Source organism: Vulpes vulpes, chromosome 13 (assembly GCF_048418805.1).
Source record: "Vulpes vulpes isolate BD-2025 chromosome 13, VulVul3, whole genome shotgun sequence".
In the NCBI taxonomy this organism is placed as follows: domain Eukaryota; kingdom Metazoa; phylum Chordata; class Mammalia; order Carnivora; family Canidae; genus Vulpes; species Vulpes vulpes.
In genome coordinates, this window is record NC_132792.1 from 45,313,624 (window position 1) to 45,340,671 (window position 27,048).

Sequence of the window (27,048 nt, forward strand, 5' to 3'; positions counted from 1 at the left end):
AGTTTCACTTTTAGAGAATAAGTATACTTTGCAGCCTTTTGAGAGGTCCTTACTCTTTGCTAGTTGGTCGTAATGGGTTCTGTTGGATAGACAGGTAATAATATCATTCACTTCTCTTTTTTTTTCTTTTTTTAGATTTTATTTATGTATTCATGAGAGACACAGAGAGAGGCAGAGACACAGGCAGAGGGAGAAGCAGGCTCTGTGCTGGGAGCCTGATGCGGGACTTGATCCCAGGACCCCACAATCATGATCTGAACCAAAGGCAGATGCTCCACCACTGAGCCATCCAGGCACCCCTCAGTTCTTATTTATGTATTATTTTGGGGTTGTTTTTTGTTTGGTTGGTTGGGCTTTTGTTTTTTTTGTTTGTTTGTTTGTTTTTGTGTGTGTGTGTGTTCCACTAAAATGCCCCACTGCCCACAGATGAAATTCAGTTATGTGAAATAAGACAGCTGATTTCTGACCTAGAATGGCCAGTTTGGGTCATCCTTAATCTTACATCATAAAGGCTAGTTTATCAAGGACTCACTCTTCTTGGCTTCCTGGCAATTGTTAAGAACAAGAGCCATTTTAGATTCATACTGAGACATATCTCTGGATATCGCCTACTTGATCTGTGGCTCTGAGCATGTTGATTAACCCTTCTCAGGCTGTTTCCTCTTCTGTAAAATGAGATAATGATACCCACCTCACAGGCTTGTGGTGATAATTATATGAGTGAGTGTTTTAAGGAGATGAACACAGCACCTGACTTAATAAATGTAAGCTCTTGGTGTGTTGTTTGCATTGACTGTCAGTACTTTCCTGAAAGCAATTTTCAAACAGTAAAAACAATTCCACATTGATTTTTATCTGCAGGTGTAGGGAAGGAAGTTGAATCTGAAAAGACAAAGATAAAAACTGCTAAGTGCTTTCCTAACATTGACCCAAACTGTCACTCATATTTTACCTTGTTTCCCATTTTGTAGAAAGATTCTGAGGTGACTGGAAGTTAGTAACTTTTGCTATGTATGCGATGAGCTGAGGTTTAATTGTGCACATTTGGAAATGCCTAGTTGTATATGTGAAGGGAGAATGAATAATTGGATAGTTAACCCACCAGTGGGTTAACCAAGTTAACCCAGTGGGTTCTCCACTTACCTAGCCTGTGTAATACCTGTACTTCAGCTCAGAAAATTGTTCTAAGTATTGTGCCTATCATGTTGGATGAGATATATAAAGATAAAGAACAAATACATAAGTAAACAAAGCTACCATGCAGTGATCATGTTAAGTGCAGTGTAGGATTTCCAGGATGCTACATGGTGTTGGTGGTAGTGGTAAAGTGGCATCAGGGAAGGTTTCTTTGAGGAACTCTAATTTGAACTAAATTTTAAAGGATGGGGAGAAATGTGTTTTTGTGTTTCATACATGGGAAAGGTAAATGCAGTATCCCAAGGCAGGAAAGAATTTAACTGGTTCCAGGGGAAAAAAAAAAAAGACCATATTCCTGCAATATCAAAAGGGGGTACTATGAAAAGAGGTTAAAGATTCGACAGTGACTATGCATAGACTTGTAGGCCACAGTAAGGAATCTGAATTTTACATTCAGTCACTGGGAAACTACTGAAGGTTATAATCAAGTGAATGTAGTTCCTTCATCTACATTTAAAAAGATAACTCATATCACTAAAAAACAAAAATAATAACAAATTTAAAGAAAACACAGAAGATAAAAAGTATTGGTGAGGAAGAAGAGATATTGGACTCCCTTGTGCACTACTGGTAGGAATGTAAAATGGTGAAGCCACTGGAAAACAGTAAGGCAGTCCCTCAAAGTTGTATGTAGATTTTACCGTAAAATGCAGCAATTCCACTTCTACATATATACCCCCCAAAACTGACAGCAGGGATTTAAAAAGGTATTTGTAGACCAGAGTTTATAACAGCATTCTTTATAATATCCAAAAAGATGGAAGCAGCTCAAATTTTGATGGATCAATGGGTGTGTGTGTGTGTATATATATATATATAATGTAATATTGAGCTTTAAAATATGTATATACACAAAATGTGTATATAAATACAGGGTAATACCACTCAGCTTTAAAAATGTCACGTATTACAAGTTGTAACATGGATGAACCTTGAAAACATCCTAGATGAAATAAATCAGGTGCAAAAGGATGAATACTGCATGATCCCACTTATACGAGTCACCGAGGGTAGTTAAATTCATAGAAAGTAGAACAGTGGTTGCCAAGGACTGGGAGAAGAGGGTAAAGGGGAGTTATTGTTTAATGTTTAAAATTCTATATAGAATTTTAATGCATGTTGTTTAATGCATATAGGAATTCTGATGGAAAATTCTGGAGATGGGAAGTGGTGATGGATTCATAACAATGTGAATGTACTTAATGCCACTGAATTGTTAAATTGAAAATGGTTAAAATGATAAATTTTGGGTTATGTGTTTTTTTAATTAAAAAAAAAGACAACTAGTTGGATAAGGAGAGAGAGGTGGCAATATGAACGCAGAGGCCAGCTGGAGAATCTTGTAATTTTTGGTCGTAAATGATGGTGCCCTCAACAAAAGGGTGTCAGCAGAAATAAGATGGAATAAGCTTTTGTGTTCGAGGTCAAGTTGGGGCTAAGGAGTGATGATGGATTAGATAGGAATGAGGAAAAAGCAAACTTAAAGATAATTCTGTATTTGGGGTTTAAACAGCAGTGTGGTAGCAGTCCTGGCATTAGAGCAAGGTCAGGGTTAGAGGGTTAAATTGGTCTGTCATCAGCACATAGATGGCATTGGAGGGACTAAATCTAGAAGAGATAACCAAATAATAATAATAACAACAATAATAATAATAATAAATAGAAGGATAACCAAGGAAGGTGTAGATACAGTTGACCAGCTACAACATTAAAGCTACTATAAGAAAGTGCTGCATAAGAATTAATGAAGAAAGGGCACATCTCTGGCAAAGAGGGTTTCTGTGGTTTTTTTTTTTAAGCTGTAAAATTGAAATGGCCATGAATGAAATATTCTGGCATGGAAATAAAAATATTAATTGGGCTGGGCAGATAAAATTGTGCAAGCATGTTTTGCATTGGTAATTAAACCAATGGAGGTAGGCATGAGTGTTGGACCCAGAGCGTGTGCCACCACTGTCAGATGTGCTTTCATGATGTAACATGGGATGGTTCGGTGGCATAAAAACTGAGCACTCTCAGTTACTGTAGATGTATTTTCACACAGTCTGCCTTCTTGTGTTGGAATATGAATGGGTCTCCCAGGATTTACCAGGATCCAGACAGATAGTGGGATCTTTCCACATCTAAGAGGCTGTCTACAAAAACAGAGAGAGCCGGGTGTGGGTGTGGGTCAGATCTCTGAATACGGATCACTCCTCCTATATTGGTGCATCCTTGGGGAAGTTATTTCATTGTTCTGGGGTGTATTCTATCATTTTTAAAACAGAAGTAGTAGCGTGTAAGTCATAGACGTTTTACAAGGGAGAAAGATAACGCATGGGTACGTGGTTAAGTAAAGGAATGGTTGCCGCTCTTATGGACCTCTCTTGAGAGTGGGACATAAATTTGAGTGTAACCAAAGAATTCCATGGAACAAAGTAATGAAGGCATACTTTAAGATGAAATCACAAGTGGCTTGGAGGTCATTCTAAGGAATTTATTCTGTGCGACTTGAGTAGCTTCAATAGCATATGACAGGAAGGAAGAGCTTGGGAATTGTCAGAATATAATATATAGATATTGATAAACTGTCTTCTCATCCCTTAGGGAGAGTAAGTATATCACACTGGAGAGAACTTAAGGAGTAGCTTCATTTTAAAAAATTGAGTACTTTCTATCAGACCAGTGATCTCCACACTTTTGATAGCCAATCTCCATCGATCAATTTTTTTGAACATTTATCCTCTTATTTATAATTCTATTCATTTTTTGAAAAGATTTTATTTAATTATTCATGAGAAACACACAGAAAGAGAGGCAGAGACACAGGCAGAGGGAGAAGGAGGCTCCATGCAGGGAGCCCAATGAGGGATTTGATCCCAGGACCCTGGGATCATGCCCTGAGCCGAAGGCAGATGCTCAACCACCCAGGTGTCCCTATAATTCTGTTCATGAACAGATGTGGTAAGCATTGCATATGTTATGAAACATACTCAAAATAGAAATATTAAGTTGAGTTAAGGATGACATAAAATTCTAAAATATTTTTTGTTTTATCTATTAATTGTATTTATGTTGTTTTGTTCCTGTTAGGACTATCAATTATTATCTTGGGAAATTCTGTGGCTGACTACACTACAATATCGATTTAACACTTTGAAATGCAGCAGTTTCAAGACCCATTTAAAATTACCTTGGCCAAAAAAGATACCTCACCATCTCACAAGGAAACACACATGCAACTGGAAAAGTTATATCATTAGCTGATTATAACTCAGGAGCCACATTTTATAATCCTGTCCATCAATTATGCAAAAGTTCTTTGGTAAAATTCAGACATTTCCATCTTCTGTGATGTCTGTCAGTTGTTCCAGAAAACTAATCAGATGTTGTATTTTTGTATTTTCAACAAATAGGCTTAAAATCCCACTAAAATTATTCTTTTTGGCAGGTTATTTTACAGGTAGAAAATTCTGTTGCTGGAATTATTTTATTTTATTTTATTTTATTTTATTTTATTTTATTTTATTTTATTTTATTTTTAGATCTTATTTATTTGAGAGAGAGAGAGAGAGCACGAGCAGGGCTGGGGGTGTGAGGAGTGTGGGGATGGGGATGGGAGGCACAGAGGGTGAGGGAAAAGCAGACTCCCTGCTGAACAGGGATCCTGACGTGGGTCCTATCCCAGGATCCTGGGATCATGTAAAGGCAGATACTTAGCCAACTGAGCCACCGAGGCACCCTCTGGAATTTTATTTTATTTTTTCTGTTTTTATTTTATTTTATTTTATTTATTTTATTTTATTTTATTTTAATATTTATTTCTTTTTAGAGAGTGAGAATGTATACCCAGAGGGGAGGGGCAGAGGGAGAGAGAGAGAATATTAAGCAGACTCCACCCCCCTGCTCAGAGCCTGACACTAGGCCTAACGTGGATTTCCATGTGGGGTTGGAGCTCACGACCCAGAGATCATGACCTAAGCCAAAATTAAGAATCAGACACTTAACTGACTGAGAAACCAGATGCCCGTATTGCTGGAATTTTAGAGTAGGAAAATAAGAGAGAGGTGGTGGTCGTGGTTGTTGTCTTAAGTAAGTTCTATTTTTTAAATCAATTATTTATTTATTTATTTATTTATTTATTTATTTATTTATTTTTAAATATTTTATTTATTTATTCATGAGAGACACAGAGAGAGAGAGAGAATGATAGAGGGGGGCAGAGAGGGGCAGAGACACAGGCAGAGGGAGAAGCAGGCTCCATGCAGGGAGCCCGACTTGGGACTCGATCCCAGGTCTCCAGGATCACACCCTGGCTGAAGGCAGCACTAAACCTCTGAGCCACCCAGGCTGCACTTAAGTGAGTTTTAATAGGTGAAGTATTTATACCTTTTGGAGTACAAAGTCATGTGATAATGGTAACATGTCTAAACATGCATTTTTGACATACTGTCTACATGGCACATCTTTCTTTCAAAAATAGTTTCTTTCACCTACATTGCTAAAACATCACTTTTATCTTGAGACAGATTTACCTTCACAGTAGCTATTACCCTCAAAGTATGTACTATTTGCAGCCAATTGCCTTTATAGAAAAGGACAACACTGTTGTCTTTTTGTAAAAGGAATGCATAACTTAAGTTTGACAACTCTTTAAAGTACTTTTTCATAAGATAACCAGGAAACGTACATATGGTACAAAATATTTTCTTGGTCGTCCTCCATCATATCACAAAGTTCTATGTGATGTCTATTTTTAAGGTGATATATAACCCATAAATCCATTTAACCTGTCACAGAAAAATAGTGGTAGGTTGTAATGTGTTAGAATCAAACTAACTATTGAAGGTGATTCTGTAAACCGCTCCACACTGTGGAATTTTATCTCCTTCCTCAGAACACCTGATGGAATGTAGGCAACAAATAAATGTCTGTCCAGGTGAGGGCTCCAGTGTCAATCTCAACAATTAAATAAAAGTGAAGTTTATTTCTTCTTATTTTATAGATAGGCATATTCACGCATGAATGTGCGGATGAACACATTACATAAAATGTTGTGGCCTTTGGGCCTACGTCCCAAGGGGACATTTTGTCCTACGTTGAAGACCCTGAGATTAATCTCCTCATCATTTTTTGGTGTTGATGAGATTGAATCTGCCTCTAGCAAACAGAGCAAGTTGAGTTGATCATCTACCTGACTTGAGGCTCAAGGACATGGCTTTTAGAAAATTCACAGGATACGTTGCCCAGTGCTTCCTTCAATGAGGATAGAGAAGCACAGATTTGAGGAGAATTTTACTGTATTTAGATTTGTGCAATGATTTCAACATCATGATTTCAATCATATTAGTGATTAATACAAGTAGTTACTTTTTTAGTTGTTATTTCTGTCCACCTAAGAAAATGGGGATGGTGAAATGATATAAGGCACTGCTGTTGTTCATTGTTGGTTGAGTTTTGTCTTTTTGAGGTTTTTTGGTCTTGTTTTGTCAGTGTGTATGCATATGTACATGCGCATTATATATCCATCTTTTTTTTTTTAAGATTCCATTCATTTACTCATGAGACAACAGAGAAAGGGTGCAGAGACCTAGGCAGAGGGAGAAGCAGGCTCCCCTTTGGGAAGCCGGATGCGGGACTGGATCCCAGGACCTAGGCATCTTGACCTTAGCCAAAAGCAAATGCTCAACCATTGAGCCACCCCGGTGTCCACATATCCATCTTTAAAAACGTAAAACACACTTAGGAAAAACCATGAAAGACAAGGAAGGAGACCAGTAAATCACAGTACTCTAGCTTTCTGGTAGAATGACTAGCATATGATAGAATCCCAATTTTAAAAACAACTGTTTTGTTTTGTTTTCTTTTGTTTTGTTTTGTTTTGTTTTAATTTGCTGGGGGTGTTTTGTTTGTTTGATCACTGGAGCTCAGCCATTACTATTTGGGGGGATTTGTTCCCATAGCTATGAAGTACAAAGGGCAGTTCACTCATACGCAGAATGGAAAATCTCTCCCTAGCCTTTATATTCTAAGTTTTTAGTTTCTATCATAAATTAGAGAATTTCATGTTAAGGTGGAAAATATGGTCATCATTACCATCATAATTTTTACTAATGACCCAGCTGTTTTCCATCTCCTTGTCCAAATGGCATTGTCTCTTGATTGCTAAGATGTTCAGTGGTGTAACTTTTGGTCCTTCCACTGTTTGATTTCCACTTAAGAAGCCACTTAAATAGACAGTAAAATTCTAAAGGGATTGAATTCTATGTGTGCAATTTTGTACACTGATTCATTCATGGTAGGGAAAGGATGGTGATTTAGAACCCATTTAGATTTTTGAGTGAACAGAAAGGCTAATTTCTGCCTCATTAACTTATCCTATGAATTTTCAATTTGACCAATGCTGAATGACTACTCCCACATCAGTTTAGTTTTTTGGTTAATAGGTAGTCATAATTCATATTTATAGCCACTCTTCAAACTAGAAAAATTTTCTAAAATTTAAGGCCCCTAAATTCTGCCCTTCCTTATAACTATTAAATATGTGCCATTTCAGGGGGAAATGTCCTTAAGCCTTTGGTAATTCTGTGGGTAAGACCACAAAACAGGAGATGGACACTTTTTAGTTGTTAATTTTAGTTAATAACAGAATTTAACAAATAATGTTTACAAGTCTCATACCGAAAAGTGGAAAACAACTTCATAGAATTGAAAACTATTAAAAATGCTTTCCTTCCATTTATCAAAAAAATCAGCTAATTGTATCAGAATATATGTTAACTATTACATACTAAACATTTTTGTTAGCAAATATGTTAAAATTTAACATGAATTCAATAATTTAAAAAATCATATCCCAAAATAATTTAAAAATCATATAATTGTGTAAATTGAAGTGATTGTTACTGTATAAATATAAAATACTATAAATAAAACTGTTACCGTTGCCCTTTTCCTTCCATATTGATTGCTGTAATTTGATCATCTGATCACTGGGTACATGGGATGAGGGAACAGAAGGCTAACTGAGGACAAAGCACAAGCTGACAGCCCACAAAGACCCACCCACCAGACACACACACACACACACACACACACACACACACATATGGTAAGTGTGACATTTATCAGGCATTCTTGGCTGCCCTAGAGCTAAGAGAAACAAAAAACAAATAGTTATTGTTAATTTACAGAGTTTATATGGTTCTATAGCTTGAATTCAATAATTCAAACAGTTTACATTTTGTAAAACAGTTTACAAAATGTTTTAGTGATTTACCAGAAAAAAAAATTCTTACCAATCTAACTTCCAGAAGGAAACTCCCAACCATCTTAATGTTAATGCTTTACTAGAGGGAAAAATAGCCTTAACCTGACAATGGCAAGGCCTCCAATACCTTGTAGGTCTTCTGAATACAAAAATTCTTTTGAAAACCCCCCTTTTCCTTCCCTCCCCCAACTCTCAGGTATATAATCAGTCACCCCTTACAGTCCCAGAGCAGCAGCTCTTTCTGCCCACGGATCCCGTCCCTGTACTTTAATAAAACCACCATTTTACACCAAAGACGACTCAAGAATTCTTTCTTTGTCATTAACTCCAGACCTCACCCCACCAAACCTCACCTATATTCTAAAACTACATCATGTGGACTTTGCATTTGGCCATACCACACATTAGCTGAAATGAGCTATACCTGAAATAACTGGCTTAGTCACAAATAGACATTGTGGTCTGGCAAAGTGATTTTTCAAGTTAAATAAAATTCCAAACCCTACCTCCTTTCTCTTCACCTTCAGTAATTTCCCTAATTTCTAAAATATATCCCTACCTGTCCTAATAAATTCACTAGTTTATTTAAATTCTCTTTGGAAAAAATATCTCAGCATCATTTCAAGATGTTCACTCCATATGTTGGATCCTGCCAGTGGTGGAATCTTAATCTGGTTCTTGCACTGAGTAAATGAATAGGAGTAACTTCATTTTATATGAGGTCATTGATACACTTATTAGCTTTGACAACTGGAGGAAAATTTACTCCTCTAGATTTTAACTGGTCTGAGAAACTAAATAATATATATGTATTCTAAAAAATCCTCTGTTTCTATTTACTGTTAGCTATGAGAACTGCTACTGTCTCCTTTTTGTTGTTGATAACCATCTTTCCGGATACTGCACTGATATATGGGTGTGGATAGCTGAGTCGATTAATATAGGTTTCCCCCATATGGTTACATGAAATATTAGTGACAAAGATATTCTTTCTTAAGGAATTTAATAAAACTTTGCATGCCTGCCACTCCTTTTTTATCCTATACAGTCTGGTAAAGGCACTATCTGTTTCATATTCTGTTGGCACAGAATTTAATATTTAAATGTTTCCCTTTTATTGCTTGGTAAGTCTTCTGGCTCTGCAGAGAACAGCACTCTTCTGGTTGTTCCTCCATTTGAATAATCACTAAGTGCAGGAAATTGGTTTTGTCTCCAAGATAGGAAGATAATTTGAATATGTTAATAACACAGGGAAGGTAATTCAAGGTTAGAGACTTTGTTGCTGCATTTGAGGTTCTGTGGGGGCCTGTTCTCATGATAATGACACAGGCTAACCCACAGATAGTACATGGAGTCAAGTTTTGCCTCCAAAGAGACTTGTTTCTTGATAGTTTCCAGTATTCTCAAATGCGTGTGTCAATCCAGTAAGCAAAATAAGGCAAAACAAAGAAAACAAAAGAAAAACAAGTTGTCTATCCTCACGACTCTGATTACTTACATCTCACCTGCATTTCAGTGTTGCCCCATTCCAGTGACAAGTCTTTATTTATTTATTTATTTATTTATTTATTTATTTATTTTTTATTGGCGTTCAGCCTGTCAACATACAGACCAACACCCACTGCTCATCCCCCCAGTGCCCGTCACCCAGTCACCCCCATCCCCCACCCACCTCCTCCTCCACCACCCCCAGTCCATTTCCCAGAGTTAGGAGTCTCCCATGTTCTGTCTCCCCTTCTGACATTTCCCACCCATTCCTTCTCCTTTCCCCTTAATTCCCCTTCACCACCCTTTATATTCCCCAAATGAATGAGACCATACAATGCTTGTCCTCCGATTGCCTTATTTCACTCAGCATAATACCCTCCAGTTCCATCCACGTCGAAGCAAATGGTGGGTATTTGTCGTTTCTAATGGCTGCGTAATATTCCATTGTATATATAAACCACATCTTTATCCATTCATCTTTCAATGGACACTGAGGCTCTTTCCACAGTTGGGCGATTGTGAACATTGCTGCTATAAACATCGGGGTGCAGGTGTCCTGGCGTTTCACTGCATCTGTATCTTTGAGGTAAATCCCCAGCAGGGCAATTGCTGGGTCGTAGGGTAGGTCTATTTTTAACTCTTTGAGGAACCTCCACACAGTTTTCCAGAGTGGCTGCACCAGTTCACATTCCCACCAACAGTGTAAGAGAGTCCCCCTTTCTCCACATCCTCTCCAACATTTGTGGTTTCCTGCCTTGTTAATTTTCCTCATTCTCACTGGTGTGAGGTGGTATCTCATTGTGGTTTTGATTTGTATTTCCCTGATGGCAAGTGATGTGGAGCATTTTCTCGTGTGCTTGTTGGCCATGTCTATGTCTTCCTCTGTGAGATTTCTGTTCATGTCTTTTGCCCATTTCATGACTGGATTGTTTGTTTCTTTGCTGTTGAGTTTAATATGTTCTTTATAGATCTTGGATATTAGCCCTTTATCTGATACGTCATTTGCAAATATCTTCTCCCATTCTGTAGGTTGTCTTTTAGTTTTGTTGACTGTATCCTTTGCTGTGCAAAAGCTTCTTATCTTGATGAAGTCCCAAGAGTTCATTTTTGCTTTTGTTTTTTTTGCCTTCGTGGATGTATCTTGCAAGAAGTTACTGTGGCCAAGTTCAAAAAGGGTGTTGCCTGTGTTCTCCTCTAGGATTTTGATGGATTCTTGACTCACATTTAGATCTTTCATCCATTTTGAGTTTATCTTTGTGTATGGTGCAAGAGAGTGGTCTAGTTTCATTCTTCTGCATGTGGCTGTCCAATTTTCCCAGCACCATTTATTGAAGAGACAGACTGTCTTTCTTCCAGTGGATAGTCTTTCCTCCTTTATTGAATATTAGTTGACCATAAAGTTGAGGGTCCACTTCTGGATTCTCTGTTCTGTTCCATTGATCTATGTGTCTGTTTTTGTGCCAATACCACTCTGTCTTGATGACCACAGCTTTGTAGTACAACCTGAAATCTGGCATTGTGATTCCCCCAGCTATGGTTTTCTTTTCAGGGACAAGTCTTAACCTGAGCAGGAACAATTTTGAGAACTCAGAATGATTAGCATGCATAAAATAATCATATGATGGATCGAGCAAAAAATTTGCTGGTGACCCTGTGTATACTCAATCTTCACATCAGACCTGCAAATTCAACATTATTTCCCCTGAATGCCTGTGTGAGGAAGTTAATTCCTTACCTATCCATCCATCAGGTGCATTTGAGAGCACTGAAAAAAAAAACATCAAGAGACAAACAATCTCAGAAGGCAAATGTATTTGCTGTCACCCAGGAGAATAGTATTTTAAAAATAAAATTTAAGACAGAGATATATTTCAAATGACAATGTTTGAAGATGAAGTCTATGGTGTGGTCTTTAAGGAATAAGGTATACCTTCAAATATTGTTTTGTATATTTAACTTCATTTGCTATCAAGTAAGATATTAAAGATTGTAATTTAATAGAAAACAAAGGTTTTCTCTGTTGCTTCTGTCATATTTCAATTTTTAAAATTTCCTTTTTACTATTCTAGATTGACACAGTGCTAAGGCCACCCACCTTGCTCTATTTATATAAGGGTTTTGTTCTATAGAAATAGAATAAGGTTACTTATACCAGAGTTTCCTAGACTTCTATGATGATTATGGGCCAGTGTTTGAATCTGATCTACACTGTTTATACCTGATATTCATTCATTGGTGACCTCAAGAGTCAGCATTTACAAAGCCCTAGATATTTTGGGCAATAGTGATTTGTCTACCATTGATACGGAGTGTACATCCACCTTGTATTTGGTCAGTTTTACCTCACCATGTTGACCGACTTCGTCTCCTCCAAGAAGCATTAGAATCTTACGTAGGGCTGTTGGGTACAGATTTCTTTTCTCCATCATACCAAAAATGATCACTCTCAGAATTCTGTGGTGTCAACAGCCTAAAGGAAATAATAGAAGACAAAAACAAACTCAAGAGACTATGCTCTCTCAGTGATGAAAAGATATTTAAGCAATTATTTATTTTTCCCTACAGTTTCCATAATGAGTATTGGATATAAAGAAGCCCTATGGATCCAATTAATGCTTTAGGCCACTGTAGGTATAGTTACTTGTTTTTTATATCCATCTAGAGTACCATTGTCCACAGCGGTTTTGTTTTAATAAGAAATGTTATTGACGGCTTGCGAGTTTCATACTCTAACCTGACACCGATATCCTTGATTTTCCACTGTTTTGTGGGAAGATGCGTTGCAAGTTTCCATTGCGAGTTATCCCTGGTCAATTTTTCATGATGTCTGAGATTTCTTGGTTAACAAATAACAATGATATGAAGAATGGTAAACTCAAGGTGACCCATAATCTCAATGACAGTTATCTGATGAATAACAAACTTTGACTATAAAATGGTAGGTCCCGTAGCTTTTCACAGTTAAAAAGAATTGTTCACTTCTCAATCTTTTAGAAAACTGACTTTCAGATAAGTGACATAATATAAAAGAGACCCTGAAGAAAAGTCACAATTTAATTTTTTTTATTATTCCAGCTCATTTGTTTGAAAGGGTAAGGCATAAATCAATATGTATTTTTGCAACATGCTATTTTTTCATTATCCATTTAGAATTTATATATTTTCATAGTCATTCTATTTGTATATAAATCACAGGGTTTATTATTAACAGTTTCCTCTTTGCTGTCACCTTAAACGTGGTTGCCAGTAGCTTAGCACCCATGAGTAACCTAGCAACAAGTCAGCTCTCTAACAAGTTAGAAATAAATGCAAACAAAGTGTTATGGAAAAAAAGAGTTCAATTTCAGAATACTAGTGCATGTATAACGTTAAAAATCAAGATGAAATCTTCTAATTTGAGGGAAATTGCATTACAATAGGTATTGAATTTTCTAGTAAATAATACATTGCCAGTGAAATCTTGTCTTCTTCATTCAGAAAACAAATGGAATCTATTTCAGACTGCACCACTGTTGACTAGGTAACTGAATATATGTGTCTTCCCTGGAAGCCTATTCATTACAGATTAGATGAGAGGAGTGTCTTGGCATGTTTTCACTGTGTGGTAGATGAGTTTACTAGATGGAGTTTCGACAAAAAAACCTTCCTGACAGTGATACATTGTTGATCCCTTAAATAGTTTTAGAATAAATGTTTTATTTTATTTTCGAAGGTTTGTGCTTACAGTACTGAACTTTTGGGGGCATCATTTTCTTGGAAATACTACAAATGAGTCCACCTGGTTTTATCACATGTTAAGACTTTTGGTCTATTTAATATACATTTCATTTGCTGAAATTTAGCTTAATAAAATTACTGTTTATTTTCACTGAGAAAATAGGTCTCCTGTGTTTGAGCTGTCAGGTCATAATGGAAGTATATCAGGGATTGAGGAAAAGCTGTAGTTTCACAGGGTCATCAGTTATATGATGAATCGACCCAGGTGGGGAGGGAAATACACACTGGTGAGTTCCTTCCATTAAATAGCGCAGCTTCTATTCTGTGAGACAGGAGGAATTATTTGGCCTTTCTCAATTTGACAGGCAGTTCAATGCACTGCAAGAAATCTTTGTGCCCCATTGGAAGATTGAGGTATGGGACTGAAGGATAGGCTATGAGCTGAACATATGATTATGCATTTAAAATGAATGCATAGGGGATCCCTGGGTGGCGCAGCGGTTTGGCGCCTGCCTTTGGCCCAGGGCGTGATCCTGGAGACCCGGGATCGAATCCCACATCAGGCTCCCAGTGCATGGAGCCTGCTTCTCCCTCTGCCTGTGTCTCTGCCTCTCTCTCTCTCTCTCTCTCTGTGACTATCATAAATAAATAAAAATTTAAAAAAAAATAAATAAAATGAATGCATAGAATTGTAGAACTGGAAAGCATCTGCTCTCTGATGAAAATTATTTTCCCCACATACCCTGAGTTTTAGGTTACTTTAAAAATCTGACCTGAAATGACTGAATTATTGTTATATTCATGATTGGGATGTGAGCTCAACTCTGACATCTATCACTTTCCACACAGATCTCCCTTCTTTGGGGAAGAGGAGAATAAAAATCGTAAGATCCTTAAAGAGAGATCGAAACACACTTACAGCAAGATAGTCTGATTTTATTTATATATGAGATTGAAGTGACTTACATTATTTGGATTGAAGTGAGTCACCTTTAAATATTCTTTCACGAGAAACACTTACCTACCCTTGAAGACATGTAGCTACAATTGAATAAATCAATTGCATGAAATTTATACTGAAAATGTCTTGACAGAATAATATGGCCTATACTGTTGATGTTACCCATGATGGCTGTAGTCCTTGGTTAGTTGTTCAGGAAAGTGATATTTTAGATGTGGCATATGCACATTAACTACCCTTTTTGGCATAGATGTCTCATTGGGGCCTTATTGTGGAAAAGGTACCATCCCTTATTTTGGGAAGTTGAGTTCCTAGAGGGCAGGGATCATCTTATCTGTTATTTTATCTGGTACTGAGTACAACTTCTTAAGCTTGCAAAATGACTAATCTTTTTCTTTTTCAGTTAATGTTTGTAGGTGTGTTAGATCCATGACGATCACCCAAATTATATTAAACTACAGCATATTTATTAAAAGAGATAAAACACTTAAATACATACCCTTGTAGAGGAAATAAAGTTTAAAGATCCACTATGGACATACCCTAATTACTGTAAAATTATTGCTCAGTTGTGACATTGAACTGAAAGGAACTGTACTTATTGCAGGTTTGGTTACAAAAGTACGGCTACCTTCCACCAACTGACCCCAGAATGTCGGTGCTGCGCTCCGCAGAGACCATGCAGGCCGCCTTAGCTGCCATGCAGCAGTTCTACGGCATTAACATGACGGGAAAAGTGGACAGAAACACAATTGAGTAAGTAATGGCATCTACTCTCTTTCCTTTTGTGGTCCTTGAGCCCAGCTTCATAGTCTGAAAAAGCCGTAGTCAACTCCACCAACTACAAGTGAGGCAATTCATCTCATGTCTCTTTGCTTTGGAATTGGACCTGTCGTAACCCTACTCCCCTAGGATGTCAGGTTGGTCCAAGTCAAATTTACCCATCTGACTTTAGCAACACATTTTCAAAATAGGGGGGAAAAGGAACAATGAGAGTCAAAGTAAATGTACCATTGAAACTATTATAGGAAGGGCTATAGTCAGTGATTTGTTGGCTTGTGCTGCTGGTGCAGACATGTTGGACACATCTCATTTCTGTTAAGTGACATGATAAAATTGGCCAAATTAGAAATATTGACTCTAAAAAAAATGGGAAACAACACAAATCAGGGCTCTCTTTGGGGGGAAGGATATTAGAGAGTCAGTTAACAGTTTATTAGCCTCCTAGTAGTGGTAATTCTCTATGGCAGTTAAATCAAGGAGAGGTTAACTGCTAGTCTGTCCTTTCAATGTTTTATTAGCAAATGGCTTGTTTTTACTACGTATTAATATTTGTTATTTTATTTGTTATTTTATTGATTGAATCATCAATCATTTGTTCATTTATTTATTCAACCAATAACTCCTTACTGGGCATCACATCTGTAAAAGAGGCATATGCAGATCAGAGGATAGAGTTTCTTCTTGAAAGGAACTTCCGAGTTAACTGTGTAGCTAGACATAATCACAAATTATTTTGCCACAGGTACACTGTAAGTTCTGTAACATTATGAAACAGCATTATTGTTTTTGGACAGCAAAGGAGGGAGTGATTAATTCTTTCAGTGCAGGGAAGAATCATCTGTGTTTATTGGGTCCTTGATACAAAGTAAATCTACTTCATCATGTAATATGATCATCATACATCAGCTCTCCACAGTAGGGAAGACAAGGATACATTTTTCTTCTACTTTTTCAAGTAAAGAAACTGAAAGTCAAAGGCTAAGTGAATTCCAGAGTAGTTGCAGAATCCAGACCTTTTGGTGTTTAGTTCAAGAACTTTCTACTATATCTCATGTTGTGGACCTCAAGAAATGACACATTTATTTTTCTTTTTAAACCTTAAATACCTGAAGTTACTTGTCCCAGATATATATAATTTTTACATGTTAAACTAATTTAATATATAATTTAAAAATCACATTTTGCCTTCTAACACTTAGAGCATATCAGTCATACTATTTCTATTTCATCAACAGTACAAGTACATAATAAAAGGCTTGAAGATTTAACGTTAAATCAGCTTGGAAAAAAATAAATATAATTACTTCTCCTAGCATTTTAAGAGATACATAAATATTAACTTTGGTATACCATCTTGGAAAATAGAACCAAGAGTTAATATAATGCATTCTGCAAGAATGAGAAACTTGTTACCAGTATTGGGAAGAGAGCTTAGATATTTTGAACCTGCTGCCCTCTAGTCATTACAACTCTCCATTAATAGTGTCCTAAATAAATACAGCTTTAAATTAATTTTAGTTAAAATTACAAATTAATTTTAAAGATAGCTTATTAAGTTAATAAGCAAGCCCAGCATTTTGTTGCTGTATAGCACAGAATTCTACCTAAATCATGCTTTTAATCCCAACATTTTACAAAGTGCTCTGAACAGTTTTTGTGCTCCCTAATGTTGAGCTGTTTTTCTCCAATTCACTTTCTTGGAACATATGACACAGTTTTTAAAAATACAATAGATTGAGAACTTGGGAAACAAATTCCTTTGAATCTGCTTATTACCAGATATTAAAATTCAAAAAGCAGAGTTCTATAGAAGGTGGCATCTGTGTTTCCTCTCAGTTTTGAGAGCTCCTGCTGGTCATTGGGAAGACTCAAGATGGATAGTCTGATTTTCTAAGATAGCTGAAAAAAGGTCTTTGTCAGAAGATGATGGAAGAGGAATGTGCAGAGGATTTATTTAGGCCCCTCATGTGGAAAGGGTCTGAACAGTTTTTGGTTGTTTTCTGTCAGGACAATGTCAAATGCAGAGGTGCAGAAAAGGACATGGGTCTTTTTCTGCCACACAGTGGCTCAGATTCCAGACGAGGAGAAATGATTGTGTCAGTGTGTAGGAGTGAAAGTAGCATTTCTGTGAATTACAGCATTGTAGAGAAATGATCAACTGTAGAGACAACCTTTAATTTAAAACCAGCCAGTATTTTGATCTGTGTTCTTTAACCAAACTTTGTTCTAATTCAGTTTTTTCTTTCTTATTTTCTTTTCTTTTCTTTTCTTTTCTTTTCTTTTCTTTTCTTTTCTTTTCTTTTTGTCTTTTCTTTTCTTTTCTTCTTTTCTTTCTTTCTTTTTTTTTGGAATTAGGAATGCATTTTTTCTGTTACATACAGTATTATTCCTAGGTGAGCCCACTAAAGCCTGGTCAAACCCTTATCATTGTCCCTTCCTTAGATTGGCCTGCTTCCTCTGTCCTCTGTGGCACCCACCATTGTCCCTCAGGAGAGAAACCCTGTGGCTTCATTGGCCTTCTGTTTGGGTTTTTTCCGCTGATGTATCCCCAATCTTGAGGTGGTGTTGCCCAGGTTACTCAGCTCAAATAGCATACTATTTTTGTAAGTATAATCCCTATAATCATGCTACTTAAGCAATTCTCTGTACTTTTGTAATCTCAAATGAATGTGTAGTAACAATCCATGCTGAAATTGTACTCTATTATTTTACATCCTCAAATTATAAAGTATGAATTTTTACCTAAACCTTATCACATAAAATATGGGCTACAATTAGAGACCTAAAATTACTCCTCAGTTTTAAAATAATACCTTAAGATTCATTTTCAGATGCTATAAACTTTTATCTAATTGTAGGCTCTTAATCAGGATCAGTTGTTTTTTAATTAAATAATTATGTCTTCCTTTGTCAGACACTTGATGCATTTAATCTATAATTCCTGGATAATTAAAAGTAATGATGCAGTTGTGGTGATCTCTATGTTAAAAAAATTAACCATTTTCAAGCAACAAATTTAAGTATTAAATGGCATATTTTATTGCTTTTATATCAGTAAGCTTTGGTGTTGGAGAGATAGTAATGAATACTTACCCTCTACCCCAAAATGATCTCATTATCATATGTTGTAATGATTCTTCAAAATTATGGGTTGCTTAGCTAATTTTTGTAAGCAAGCTTACTTAAATTCCTTACTAAGTGAAGCAATTTATGTTATGCATGAAAAGGATTATATTTAGCAAGGAGAGGAAAAGATAGCGAGACAATAATGAAAATGAGTTTAATGTATTTTTACAATATTAATGATAGGTATTTTAAAATTTTAATTTGTCTCTTAATGTGTGCACATTATCATGCATTGAAAATTGCTAGCCGAGATGTCATTTTTAAGGTAACCTTTCTTTTTTATCTTCCCCCCATGTGTATGTCTATATATATACACGTACATATATGTATACACACATATATATGCAAAAATACACATATGTTTGTACATATATAGGATGATCTGAGTAATTCTATTTAATTTATTTAAATCATGCAGAGAAATTTATCTTCATTAAAATTAATTTAAAAATGAATGTGTAGCTTTTTTCAAATAACTATTTTGAACAGTGGTATTTGATTTCTCCTAATCTGAGAATTGAAATATTTATTTAGATACAGCCAGAATCATGAGTTTCGGGGTTTGATTTTCAGTATGTTTCACGATTTTCAGTCATTTGTCTAAATTATCAAGTTAAGGCTCTCTTTCAATCTAGGTATAAAAGATAGGCTCATCAGTAATTAAATTTATTTTTCCTGGGATCCCTGGGTGGCGCAGCGGTTTGGCGCCTGCCTTTGGCCCAGGGCGCGATCCTGGAGACCCAGGATCGAATCCCACGTCGGGCTCCCGGTGCATGGAGCCTGCTTCTCCCTCTGCCTATGTCTCTGCCTCTCTCTCTCTCTCTCTCTGTGACTATCATAAAAATAAAAAAAAAATTTATTTTTCCTTATTTCTCATTATAGCAGTAAGACTGAAACACTATAACGTTATAGGATGGATCAATCCTTATTTTGGTAACCACAGAAGCAATGGTTGATAGTTAAATCAGCCTTACATTCCCCTTCTGGAAGGTGAAAGGTGAAAGCTTAAATGAGAGCTGACACTAACTGAGCTTTTTTTTTTTTTTTTATTCACATTGCAGATCATGGAGGCTTATTATGTCTATTCTCTATGGTCAGGTTTTCAGTAACTTGGTAGTTTCAGCTTGTGAATGACGTGTGTCCATGCAGGTAGTTCATTAGTTGATAGAAAAAAGACACTCGGGCCACAAGTGAGCTGTCAGGCTATCTACACTTGGAGCCTGAGTTAATTTACTTTTAAAAAATATTCTTCACAACTCCTGGACTTTGTTCTATGAGTACAAACAAAACCTAAGGATTTTTGAAGTAATAAAAATAAGTATGTTTAAAAATTTATGAAATGATATTTTGAGGACAACTAAAAATAGTAGATATGACTCTTATCTTTCATTAGAACATGGAAAAGTCTGGAGCATAGAAACCTGCTAAATATATTATGCAGCTGGATGAACACTTTTCTTCCAATACAAATCCATAAAGCACAAGATATAATTTTGTGAGTTTTTTTTTTTTTTTCTCGTGGTAAAGGTAGGTGTATGTCCACAGATCCACTGTGTGGTACAGCTCTCCGCTCCGAGGGACACCTTTCTGATTGTATGTATTTTACTGAAAAGCTGTCTTCCTGTAGCCCCACTACTGGGGCACCAGGTGTGCAAACTAAACCTGAAGGCGTCTTTTACAGTCATGCAATGAGTGGCCCTGAATGTTTGACTTGAATACCCAAGTCTTTAAAAAAAATTACTGAAACCAATGGATACTGTTTCATATACAGTGACTCTTTTTACTGCAGATTTGTTTAGAAGTTTGTGGCTACTTTATTTACATAAAAGGGTAGTGTATCTGTTGATACCTGTATTATCAAAATATCAGGATATCTTTGTTTTGAATAATGAAGTATGTTAACAGATAGGTCAAGGTGAACTGAAACGTTAATATCAGTAGGCTTCTACTGCTACTGCTTCTGCTGCTAGTACAGCCACTTCCTGATGGTTGTAAAATAATAATAAGTATTATAAGTTGATATTCATAGCCATTACTATTTGCCAGGCACTGTTCTAAGTGTTTCACATGATATAACTCATTTAATCCTCATGTTAACCCAATAATATTATCACTTCCATTTTGTAGATGAAATGGAGAAACAGAAACAGTAGCCAAACCAACGTCACAGGGCTAGTGAGTTGGTGGAGGTCGGGTGGGAGCCTTAGCAGCCTGGCCTAGGATCCCTGCTCCTAATGTTTGCAATATAACCCCTCTCCAGAACCCTGATTTCAGATATTTTTCCGTTTTAAGTTCAGTTAATTTAAAGAAACCGCTAATGATCTGCCCAACTAATTTGAAAATGCTCTGGGTTCTAAACAGTTAAGTCAATACTGCATATCAGTATTACATTTATGAAAAATGAGGTGGTGCCATAATATATATACCTCGAAAGTACAAAATGACTTTCTTGTAACCCCCTACCCCAGTCCCAGTGCCCATTTCCATGTCTTTGTTTGCTTTGCAACATCAACTTAAAATTCTTAGCAAATGAGTCAGTCAAGAAACACATGTATATGAGCTGTGTATTGACACACAGAAAAATAAGTATGTTATAGCAATGGCACTTTCACAGAAGAAGCACCGCTTGAAAATAGTGCACACATGTGCATACACACACACACACACACATTCTCGTCAACCCATGTTTCTTTCAGGTGATACAGTTGTTACTTTATGTGAAACAATCAGTCAATTCTACTTGTACATACAGAGTTTTGCACTCTCATGTACAAATATACATGGGTTTTATCAAACTGATATATAAATGACAATATTCGATTTATGATAATTAGAAGTACATCCCAGTGTCAGACTCTACCTGAATAACAATATTAACTTGCCAACTCTACCTTTAGTATTAAACATTTAAAACATTGATGAGTCCTGTTAAGCACTAATCATTATTTTTATCCACCAAGAACTGTAAAAGTTTTAGTAAAAAGAACCTGACTCCTTATGAAATTAAAGAATAATTTAAATGTCTGGAGTCACAAAAGGACCTGAAAACCAATTTAGCTCAGATACTAGGTGTCATATTCAGTGGCATGATGTGCTTCAGTCATATTTTGGGGATTTTCCATAATTTGATAAATAATACCTGCTAATATCTCTGTGCCAGAATATTTGGGTACAAATATTGACAAAGTTAACATAGTATGTTCTCAACTTGACCAACCCTTAATATAAAAGAGTTGTTTGCATTAAGTTACTCATCAATATTGGATTATTCCTATTCTTATGTTTGCTTCTTACACTTAAGTCATGTACTTTGTGATTTAGTTTTATATAAAACTGTCTACACAATGTCCATGCAATAAGCACAGACCTTGTTCAAGGCACAGACCTGGGAAGAGTTACAAAGTCTTCAAGGAACGTGGATAGTAAGGCAGATCAGCATGTACCAAAAAAAGACATGCAGACTCCATTCATTTGCTTCATTTTCCTTATTGAAGATTTCACTGGGTATTGGCCCCATTCCTGGCTCTCTGTTCTGACTCAGGCCAGTGGAAGTTAGACACCAAAATTGGAACACATAGTGTAATCCATGCTGTGTTGTGGTGATAAACTGTACCTGTGTGAATTGAATAATGAATAATGTTTAGGATTCTCAGTGTGAAAAAAGAGAAAAGGTTATTCCAGACAGAGTTCCCTGCATTACAAAGGCAGAAATGGGTTTAGTTCTGTAGGAACCTGAGTGGATCTTGGAAAGTAGGGGCACAGGGTATCCTCCGTAAGTAGGCCTGAACCAGATTCTTTCTATAGAAGCACTTTCATGTCCAGAACATACAGAGAACACATCTGTGCTCTGGAAAGATTTATGTTTAGGAATGAGAAGGAAGGAGGGAGGAAGGAGTGAGAAAGTGAAGAGAAATTTTGGAGGCAAAAGAGATTGCCTCCTGATTGATTAGATGTGAGGAGAGAGTAGTGGAGGATACTGCCTGGGTATCTAGCTTAGGCATTAGAAGGATGTTAAGACTTTTGGCTGAAATCAAGCATCAGAGAAATTGGTACAAATCTGGGTTGGAAAATCATTTTTTTTTATTACATGTAGAATTAGAAGTAATGACAGAGTGTCTTGACAGGGATACAACAACACTTAAGACATTATATAGTAATTTTTTAAAAAAATCATGCATGTCTTATCTATAGGCTGTGAACTCAGGAAGGGCTTCTTGCCTTATCTTTTTAGTTACTTTTTTCTTTATATCTCTTAGCATGTTATAAAAGCTGAAGAACACTATAGGATGAATGAATAAGGATGGAATGAGTAAATAAATGAAGAAGTTGCAACATAAGAAAAAATATATTTAATGGGCAAAAGCCTAAGAAGTATGTAAAGAATTCAGCAGAGGTATCTTTCAGCACAAGAATTTAATACTCATCCATAAAAACCCTATCCTTTGAAAGATGCAATGCTTCACTGAGAAAATTTTTACTAGATCTAACATACGCATGACTTAAAATGGAAATTTATATTAATAAATTTAGTTTTCTTTTCAATTGCTACCTTCCTCTTTTAATTTTATTGATTTTTAAAGTAATTTTAGACAGTATGTTCTCATTGACAATACATTTTATCCTGACGATAGGTAATTCCATTTTGTCAAATTTCATCCCACTATCCATTTCAAAATGATTTCTCTTCCCAGAGTGCTAACTTAAAGATTTTTCTTAGCAAAATGTAAGTGTAACCACTTCCCACATTTAGTAAATTTATTCATATTTAATAATTATATATTATTTATTCTCTTACTCTTTTAGTGAAATAAGCATAAATACCTGCCTTAGGGATATTACAATTTTTGCTGAGAATATAACTAATGAAATACCCATATGTAAAAGCCACTTAAATCATAATAATACCCCTCAAGCTTAGTATTTGCTAGTTAAATCTCTCTCACAGTATATAATAAAAACTAATGATTTTTCATTTAAAAAATACAGAGTGTCCCTATCCACTTATTCATTGAACATCTCTTATATTCCAGGGATTGTACAAGGTCCTAGGAGTATATACATCCCCTGCCCTTGAATGTTTACAGTCTAGTGAAATATCTCTCAAACAAAGTGGTTTAGGAATGTCCTGGGGGTGTTAGTTAAAAATAGGAGATCTCCATTCTCAACTCTACAGAGTTCAAGTCCATAGGACCAGATAGCCTTGTAGGAGTTGGGAGAGTTTAATAAATGGAAAGAGATTTTCTGAAGTAACTTCACAATGCATTATAAACCAGGATAGGATTTGTTAAGTCTGATAACCACAATGTCTACATCATTACGGGGGCCAGAATGAAAAAGGAGAGACTTTTTTCAATACTTACTGAAAAAGTGTCATCTTTCTTAAAAAGCAAAAGTCGTGATTTCATTGTATGAAGTTATTGTTTATAAGAGCTAATTAGCTGATTTATCCATGTGACATGTAAACTTTTCACAAATGAACACCTTTAGATAGTCATCTCTGTAGTCAATTACTTTCCATTTAAAGAGCAGAGAAATTATAAACTATTTGGTGAAATAGAGCAAAATTTGATTCTTTTCTCATTTCTAATTTCTGAAGCATGTAGTACCATGAAGATTCCGCATTAGCTTTGTAATTGTTAAATGTGCTAATGAATGGTAAAACCATTTTATGAGTCACTAAAGAAACACTACTCAAAATCTTGAAAATCTTTCTTAGATAAGAAGCAAGACTACATAGAAAACAGGCCATTTGACCAATGAGATAGACTGTAGAAAAGAAGTTCTATAACTGTAACTATAAAAATATTAAAAGTTAATAAATCAAAGAGCAGCATATCATTTTTCTAATATAATTATGTTAAGCCTTATTTGTGTGATGTTAAACCTCATATCCAGAAAAAAAAATAAAAACATTGAATTTGGTTATTAATCAGTGATTTAAAACGAAGGGCTCTTACTTGTAAATTGGGGTAGTAATCAAGGGGAAAAGAAGAAAAAAATTGGAGAAAGGCAAATGCTATTTAAACAATTCACTTCTATGTGAGCTAAAAGAAAGAATAGAATATACCTCTCAAATCCTGAAATTTAAGATCATGTAATAGCTTTTAAAAATTGTTGAATGTTAAACCTGGAAGAGACCTTAGTGAAAATTTATTTTTAAGAGTCCAATTTTATGAACGAGACTAGGAATCAGTGACTTGCCCAAGGTCACAAATCTTGTTAAAAACAGATTCTAGTTAAAAGCTTAAGCGGACTTCAGTCTACAGTAAGCTTAAAATGAATTAGAGAAAGAAGTATCTAAAAGAGCTGAGTTCAAAACTAGTGATTCTTGATCATTCAGGGGAAAAATGCACTTTCTACTTAGATTCAAATTGCAAGAAAACTGACACATTCTTCTTAATGTTTTCCCATTTTTGTTATCACTGTGATAGATTAACTTCTCGATTGATTTCCTTTTGAAATTAACGAGTAGGGATGTTGGTAAATAACTGGAAAATACTGCTTTTTGCAGCTGGATGAAGAAGCCTCGATGTGGTGTACCTGACCAGACAAGAGGTAGCTCCAAATTTAATATTCGTCGAAAGCGATATGCATTAACAGGACAGAAGTGGCAGCACAAACACATCACTTACAGGTATAAGAACTAATGATGAATTACTGTTTTCTCCATTTTTCCACAACTATTTATTTTGACATCTTGTTTGACATTTTGTTTGGCTGACTACATGGTAACCTATAGTTATATAATGGGTTTTTTAAAAGATTTTATTTATTCATTTGGGAGAGTGAGAGAGAGGAAGAGAAAGAGAGCATGAGCAGGGTGAGGGGCAGAAAGAGAGGGAGAAGCAGACAGCCCGCTAAGCAGGGAGTCCAATGAAGGGCTTGATCCCAGGACCCTGAGACCATGACCTGAGCCAAAGGAAGATGCTTAGCCGACTGAGCCACCCAGGTGCCCCTAGTTATGTAATGTTAACATAGGCAATTGAGAACTACAGTTGAGGAGAGATTAAATTGCCCATTTAAAGGCCTTGTAAATACTTCTTAAATACTTGGTCTCATTTGTAAACCATGTCTTCAAGCTTTTTGAAAGAATACTGAATTCCAAGGGACTCTGAGATGAGTATTGTAACACATTACATTCTTTATTAAGGATTCATAATCTAAGCGTAATCAAATAATAAAGTTTACAAATAATTGTTACCTAAACAAAATGTCTTTGAATCTATTAATTAACTTTCAGTATCAGTTCAGTCATTTTACTTTCTATCTTTTTTGGCAACCATGCAGATGGATCATTGTTTCTTATTTTTTCTTCAGTGAAGGATGCCGAAGGGATGCCAGTGTCTTCCAACCTGGAGTGACAGTTGCTGCTAATGGAGATGTTCCTATTTATTCATGAATTCATTGAATAGCTGTTTATTGAGTCTCAGTTTGAACCAAGAACAGTTCTAGGTTCTAAGGATATAGAAATAAATAAAACATGGGGACTCCCATTTGTCCTCTGGGAATTTACAGCCATGTGGATAAGTTGAACAATCCTATAAATATGATGCCTGTTATGAAAGGGAAGGCACAGAATGCAAGAGAAACATAAAACAGAGCTATCCAACCCATTCTAGAAAACCAGGAAAGAGCTTCCTGAAGAAATTACCTTTGAGCCAAGTAAACCCCACAGAAGAGGAACACAAGTGTCAGACCAAGGGTCAAGGGAAGGGTCAGGGACCCTCAGTGGGAGGGCAGGACATCAGAAATACACGAATAAAAGAAAGAAATTTATAGTTCTCATTCTTTGTATAAATAACCTTAATGTATGCTTAAAGATAAAATCTTAAACTCAATGTATAGATTTTCCAATATAGCTGGTTTGTGCCATTGGGATTTATTTTAGTTATTTTGAGAAGACACTTTTCAGTGTCATTTTATATTCTTAAGCTAATCCTCCCAGATAGCATGCTCCTAGGTTTTTATGCAACTTATTTCAGGTACTTCTGCAGGTAAGAGAAATAAAAAAGGAAGCATTTTTAAGCCAAGCGCTTGTAATAAATGCAAAATAATGAAAGAATGCCTTAAGGAACGACAACAAAATACCCGCTACCTGTGTCTATTCAACAACATTGCACAGCTACTTATAGTTGTAAGGAAGTAAAAGGTATGAGGACTAATAAATGAAACTATCATTAGTAGGTTTGTATCACTTTCTATATAAAAAACATGGAAGAAACTTTAGATAAGTTTCAGAAATAATAAAAGAATATGGCCAGCTTTAAAAAAAATTATTGACACATTTTATGTTTTAGATTTAGATAATACAATTTTAGGCTTAGGTAATATAATCTTAGGTTTACAGAAAAGTTGAACAGATAATAGAAGTAGTTCCCATGTACTGTACCCCCCACCACATAAACACACTCATAGTTTCTCCTATTATTCAGATCTTGCATTAGTGCGATCTGTTTGTTTCAGTTGCTGAGCCACTGTTGCTATATAATTTCCAACTAAAGTCCACAACTACAATAGGATTCACTCT

General features: G+C 35.9%; 1 protein-coding gene across 1 annotated transcript in view; it reads left to right on the top strand.

Moving 5' to 3' along the window:
- Positions 1–27,048, top strand: part of MMP16 (matrix metallopeptidase 16) — a 289,423-nt gene that overhangs the window by 129,787 nt on the left and 132,588 nt on the right. The window contains exons 2-3 of the mRNA XM_026013297.2: positions 15,220–15,368; positions 25,033–25,155. Of these exons, the coding sequence (XP_025869082.1) occupies positions 15,220–15,368; positions 25,033–25,155 (272 nt within the window). The remainder of the gene's footprint in view (positions 1–15,219; positions 15,369–25,032; positions 25,156–27,048) is intronic.